This window comes from Galleria mellonella, unplaced genomic scaffold (genome assembly GCF_026898425.1).
Source record: "Galleria mellonella isolate WM207_F2 unplaced genomic scaffold, CSIRO_AGI_GalMel_v1 utg625, whole genome shotgun sequence".
NCBI lineage: Eukaryota > Metazoa > Arthropoda > Insecta > Lepidoptera > Pyralidae > Galleria > Galleria mellonella.
The window spans coordinates 20897-27426 of NW_026442129.1; the positions used below are offsets into that span (position 1 = coordinate 20897).

A 6530-nucleotide genomic window follows, 5' to 3' on the forward strand; every position below is an offset into this window, starting at 1 on the left:
ACCAAACCCTAACTGCGGTTACCAAGCCGACTGCCAAGCGTGGTAACTACTGGCAAAACATCCCTTACGGGGAAGCTCTGTGTCCAGCAGTGGCCAATTAACGGCTGATATAACTAAGTGATATAACTAACTGATATAATATTTATCCGACTACGCCAGTTTCTTAACGGAAGGTAGAGAGGACCGAGTACGCACCAAAGACTGACCCAGCGTTGGCAGATAATTTTTTCGCAATTTAGGTATTTTTTTTAATAATTTATCAGAAATGTTGAGCGAAGGCTTGACATATACATCATATAAGGTTATGCAGACTGCAGACGTGTTTGATAATTGTCTGGTCATGTTTTAGATCACATCGTCCAGACAGTGCTGTGTTCGTATCAAATTATATCTAAACGCCGACCGCCCGCGTTGTGTCAGCGTCACGCACTGCTCCAGTCACCTGCTGCATAGCTGCTATTAGTTCGATCCTCGCACCACTTGTGTACAAGCTAATAACATACCAGTTCATATTGCACGTGAGCATTCGTACCGGATTGTTTTCCTTGTTGGATACATTATCAATGCAGTGCATAAATGTTTCAATTATGTGCACAATAATCGTAGTAGTGAAGTTTTAAAATAACCAGGTAAAATGTAATCATTTCATGTTAGTTTCTGTATTTATTAGCTGTCGCAATGATTTCTACCGAATTAACGTTACAAACTTGACATTTGCTTTTATAAAAATGTTACTTTTAACATGTACTGGTGTAAATAATATTCCATATATCGTTGCAGTAAGGAGGCATCCATTAAATAGTAAGTAAATATAGTTTAGTTACACATTTTTAACTCACTATAAAACTCAATTGGATCGTAATTTTTCTTATTTATATGTTACACTGTAATTTCGCTAATTCTTAGGCGATTTTGTTTATTCTTTTTGATTATTGTTTTTTTTTTTGTTATAACTAAAGCCTGAGTTTTTCTTTGAATCCTGTTTGCAATGTGTCTCTGTTTCCACAATTTCGCATTTTCATCTCAAATAGGATTTAAATATTATATTAAATTAAATTATACATTTTAAATAAAAAAAAAAAAAAAAAAAAAAAAAAAAAAAAAAAAAAAAAAAACTGTGACATATATTTATTTTTATAATTATTACACTGTTGATATACCTTTAAGATACATCAACAGTTAACAGACATTAATTGACATAAAGGGCCTGCGTCTTGCATTTACTTATTTACACCAAACACAGATAAACACAACATTTCCTTAAGACGTCAAGTTCGCATTAATAAAATTAACACTGATCAAACTAAGTTCATTATGACTATTTTTACTAATCATTATTTTTTTTTAACACGGCTTTAATGTCTGGTTTTGTATTGTTTGTGCAGTAAAATTATAAATCACATTGTAGTTGAACCTACTCGTATTATAGACTACAGATGTACTACAGATGTTGCGTTTGCGACTTTAGTGTTGTGGGCGGTGATGGTTGCGTCGCTCGCGAACAATGCGCTGTGCACCCGGGAGCCGCGGCCGGGCATGGTGACCAGCGGACCTCCTCCCCCGCACTACCCGCAGTGCCGGCCGCCGCCTGCCGCCTGCACGCCGCTGTACGGGAACAACAACGATACCGATGCCGATACCTTCTACAAATATAATGTTAATGGTAACCACTTATACAATGTACAATATTCAGTATTCACGTCTATTTCTCTAGGATAGGATTTAATTTTTTGTGTTGTAATTATCATACTTATTACTATTTTGATGAGCATACTTTTTATTATTTATAGGGAACATCTTCACTATATCGTACAATAATATAAATAAGGAACTCGACCTTACATGCCCGCTGATATTGAGCCAAGAGAAGTTGGACGACTCGCTGCCGAGCTTCCGTCGCGTCGTCGTCATACCAGCCGTGTATATTGACAGCTGTGAGAGAGCTGATACTTCATATGTTGCACTGCTCGCAAGCCTGAACGTTACCGGTTACAGAAAACTGACCTTGCACATCTCTCAACGGCCGGTTTCACCTTTGAACTCCTTAAAATTTGTAGGCCTCAACTTAACCTACCTTTACATTAGGGGTTCCCTTAATGAGATAACATACCTCTCGGATGACTTCCTCGAGCCACTCAAAAATTTAACTAAATTACATTTGATAAGAAACCTGTCAGTGCCACCGCTACCTCCTTCAAACCGGCTAGAGACTGTGATTACTTTTGACGGAATATCTCGCGATGTGTGGGGTGGATGCGAGCAGTTGCTCGTTCTGAATACATCGTCATGGGGGTGGAACACGAGCACGGGCTCGCCGCCGCCGGGTTGGCTCTCTGATTGTCCAAAGCTTATAGAGCTACGGCTTCGAAGTCCAAAGTTAGGACCACGACCAGAGGAAGCATTAGCCAAAGCCCTGGTCGGTCTAAAAGCACTAGAGGTACTGGAAATATCCAGAAGCCACATAGAGAGTCTACCTTCTGATTTCTTTATTAACTCGACTAACTTGACTAGTCTCGATCTCTCTGTGAATCGACTGATATACTTGCCGAGGTTCGTATAAATGATAATACTATTTACTTAAAACCAAATATTTGACAAAACAATCGTATTTAGGTATACTTTAATAGATATCATTGCTGTTCAACTCAGTATGTCTTGCTAATACAATGGTACCAAAATTCAAGCTAGCTTACATCTTCTATCTTCTATATATATATAGAACTAAAGAACTAGTTTCGACCACAACTTTAACTATGTAGACTTGTTAACAATATTAGCGCAAAGCAGAACTATTACTGTGGTATTATCGAGGTAAAAATGCTATAACTTTGACTTATTGAAACATCTATATGATAATTGTTAATTTAATTTAGTGCCAAGTACTCTTGTACTCATGTACTCTTGTTACTTGCTACGACATACGGATGCACTTGGCAGCACGTTACTGCAACCTGCTGCGACGAAGCTAACAACGCTGCTGCTGTACAGCAACCTACAGCTGCCCGACCTCTGTGATTACGACCACCATGACGACGGCGACGACAGCGACATCCTAAGCGGTGAGACAACTGCACTGCGCTTATTATTCAACGCGCGCTAACTAAACGATATTCAGTCATCGTACGTAAACCTGCTCAACATCCGACTTCAAAAAAGAAACCTCCTCCTTTGTCAATTCGATTGTTATTTTTATGTTTGTTACCTCATAAATCCGTCATTCATAAAACGATTTGAATTCTTTTATATCTGAAAGGATATACATTGAGGCTGGCCCCATAAATTATTTTATAAAAATCGGTTCAGTTTTTAATTTAAAATAACTCGTTTTGCCACATTTAAACACGACATTTGAAACAAAATTTTAAATTATCACATTACTGTTGTGAAGGTACGAGTACCACCCACTAATTTCACTGCCACATTTCACTCTTCAACCTCTGTCTACTGCTGAACATAAGTTTTCTTCACATTTCCCCAAAAATTACATGTGTGTGCGAATACAAGAAGTGATACAATTAAATTGTATCACTTCTTGTATTCGCACACTTGTCAGGTACGTCGCCAGTATCTTTTGAGGACTTTCATCATATAATACTGACTCTTTTAAGAGATTAATGAATATTTAATGAACACTAGATGTGTTTGCCGCGACTTCGGTGCTGCGGCTACCAGTGCTGCAGCAGCTCTCGCTGTCGGCAACTAACGCCACCCGGATATGTCCGAGTTGGTCCCGCGACCTACCTGCACTCACTCGGCTCGAACTTACTGGCAACAGCATTCATAAACTACGGGTGATTAACTCAAGCATTGTGTTCATCGTCATAATTTTAAACATTATTTGTCTCTGCTGGGCATACGTACCAATTCAGTTCAACCACATACTGCCTCTTTCAAGAACATCATATTGTCTAAATGAAGTACTTGCACATCAGACATCAGACAACTTATAACAAAATGTACTAACTATTTTCAGTTTGAGGACATAAAATGGTTGGGTGCGCGTTATTCGGAGCTTCACTTGACTGGCAATAGATTACAGAGTATAGACTATTACATGGAAGACTATTTGCAAATAATACAAGGGCACTGTACCAAGGTAACCTTTCTAACAGAATTATTAAAAGCTACAAAATTGACAAACCGCGAGTTTCCATCTTATAGATTTTTTAATTTGTTTAAGTTTGGCTTGGCTGTGTATATCAGTCGACCACTAGCTTGTGACTGTCACTCGTACTGGTTCGCCCGGACCGTCGCCGAGTGCCCTGACCACCTGACATGGAGGAGACCACTGCGCTGCAGCAGTGGCGCGAGCGTAGCGGCCGTGCCGCCGGCGTCCATGGTGTGCCCGCGCTACCCAGACGAGTGCGCGGCCGGCTGCACGTGCTACTGGAGGGAGCGCCCCGACGCCACCATCGCCAACTGCTCGGACCTCGTCGGTGGCCGCCTGCCGCTCATTCCACACTTACACGAGCTGAATGCTGCAGCCAATCAAATTGAATCGCTTGAAAATTTTCCTGCCACTCTAATTGTAAATACCTATATAATCAATATGACAAATGTCAAATACGTACTATAATATACATCCTGCATCTTTTAAATAATTGTAATTTGTATGCAGTATGCAGATCTGCAATACAACAGGCTACAACTCATATCACCGGAAGCGGCTGCTACACTATTTTCTGTACCCCATCGACGCTTACTCCTAGCTGGCAACCCAATACTCTGTGACTGCGAAAACAAAGCATTAATCGATAAATTACAACTGCATCGGCAACAGGTGAGCCTCGTATATAAGACACTTACGCGTATTTCTACTATTTTATTTTTACATACTCAGTGTTATTATTTTACAGGTAGAGGATTACCATGAAATGAAGTGCGTAGATGGGAGAGTACTAAGCAGCGTCCTCATTGAGGATCTATGCGCGCTATCCAAAACATTAGTCCTGGTGTACAGCTTGTCTCCTTTAGCGGTGCTATTGATCTTGGCGTTGATCTCTTTTGGATATTTCTCCCGTCACCAACAGCTGATCAAGATATTCTTCTACGCTCATGGATGGTGCTTGTGTTTGATCAGCGAAGGCGACCTCGATCGCAACAAGAAGTATGACGCATTTGTATCGTACTCACACGTCGACGAACACTTCGTATTTGAGCACCTGGTGCCGCAATTAGAAGGCGAGCCGCACAGGTTCAAGCTGTGCATCGACACCCGAGATTGGGTTGTCGGTGAGTGGATACCGGTTCAGGTAGCGCTTTCCGTGGAGGAGTCACGTCGAACCATTATTTTACTGTCCTGCAACTTTTTAGATTCAGTGTGGGGTCGCCTCGAGTTTCGAACAGCACATAAGAGTGCGATGCGTGAGAACCGTTCACGTGTCATAATCGTGTTGCTCGAAGATGTTGGAAATCATCAAAACTTAGACAAGGAACTGAAGGCTTACCTTTCAACGAACACATACGTGAAATGGGGGGACCCTCATTTTTGGGAGAAGCTGCGAAACGCCCTGCCTCGGCGGAGTAACGAAGCGGAGGCACATCGCGCTGGTGAGGAAGTTGCATATGAATTGCAGCGCATGACAGAGCGGCGGCTTCCAGCGATAACCGCTCCCACTGCCTCAGTAGATTTCTAGTGCAAAATTATATCAATCAAATATTCGACAATACGGTATCATAACAGAAAAGTATAATCAATCCAATTATCAATCAGTATTATTGTTTGCTAGCCTTTTGCCCGCTTCTTCGTACGCGTGGATTTCAGTAATAGGAAAACCAATGAAATGGCCCCTAGATGGCGTATCAAGATAAAACATATAACAAATTTTAAGTTAAATCTTCCTGCACACAATTATAAAAACCACATCCGATTTGGTGCAGTAGTTTTTATGTGATGCCGGAACATAAATACAGACAGACAAAGATAGAAAAAACAGACAATAAGCCACTTGAGTTAACTGCGTATGTGGTCAAAGTTTCGAAGGTTATAGATATATCTAATATATTGGTTTTCAATGTCAGTCGCTCAAGCTTATCAGCAAGCTCATATGTGAGATCTTGGTAGGCAACATCAGCATAGTCTAAGAGAGGAAGAAGTTTAGTTCCTAAAGGAATGAAATTCTGCAGACACTGTAAGCAGTGTAGTGATGCATAGATTTTTTAACTTACTTCATTTATATGAGGCCCCATGAAGTGTCTGATCAATAACAATTTCCAAATTTTAAACAATCGTGGAATGTAAGTTTATTTTACCGGCATAAATAACGTTGGGAGCTGCTAAATCCCAAAGTTTAGCAATATATATATATATATATATATATATATATATATATATATATATATATATATATATATATATATATATATATATATATATATATATATATATATATATATATATATAAAATTGAGAAAAGTACAGGCGAAAGAAGTCCACCCTGAGGGACACCTGCATCAATGCCGCACCAGTCAGAACAACAATCATCAACACGTACCATTGGCGCCGGCCAGCAAGATATGATCGCAACCAG

The 6530-nt window shown here is 40.0% G+C and overlaps 1 protein-coding gene across 3 annotated transcripts; it reads left to right on the plus strand.

Moving 5' to 3' along the window:
• Nucleotides 1-318: 318 nt before the first annotated feature.
• LOC113511144 (protein toll-like) lies at nt 319-5860 on the plus strand. 3 transcript variants are annotated; one of them, XM_031912107.2, is made up of 10 exons: nt 319-629; nt 781-801; nt 1469-1663; nt 1791-2550; nt 2938-3059; nt 3637-3791; nt 3974-4096; nt 4181-4528; nt 4619-4780; nt 4857-5860. In XM_031912107.2, coding segments are annotated over exons 2-10 (2646 nt in total). In that variant the 5' UTR covers nt 319-629; nt 781-800; the 3' UTR covers nt 5637-5860. The 3 variants fall into 3 exon arrangements, with proteins under 3 accessions (XP_031767967.2, XP_026750547.2, XP_031767968.2); XM_026894746.3 differs by having other exon boundaries at nt 319-801; XM_031912108.2 differs by lacking the exon at nt 781-801.
• The last annotated feature ends 670 nt before the right edge of the window (nt 5861-6530 follow it).

Coding starts and splice junctions, on each gene's coding strand:
- LOC113511144 (XM_026894746.3), top strand. CDS start 648: ATGTTAGTTTCTGTATTTATTAGCTGTCGCAATGATTTCTACCGAATT. Junction 802..1,468: donor AAGGAGGCATCCATTAAATA/GTAAGTAAATAT, acceptor TTGCGACTTTAG/TGTTGTGGGCGGTGATGGTT. Junction 3,060..3,636: donor CGACAGCGACATCCTAAGCG/GTGAGACAACTG, acceptor AATGAACACTAG/ATGTGTTTGCCGCGACTTCG.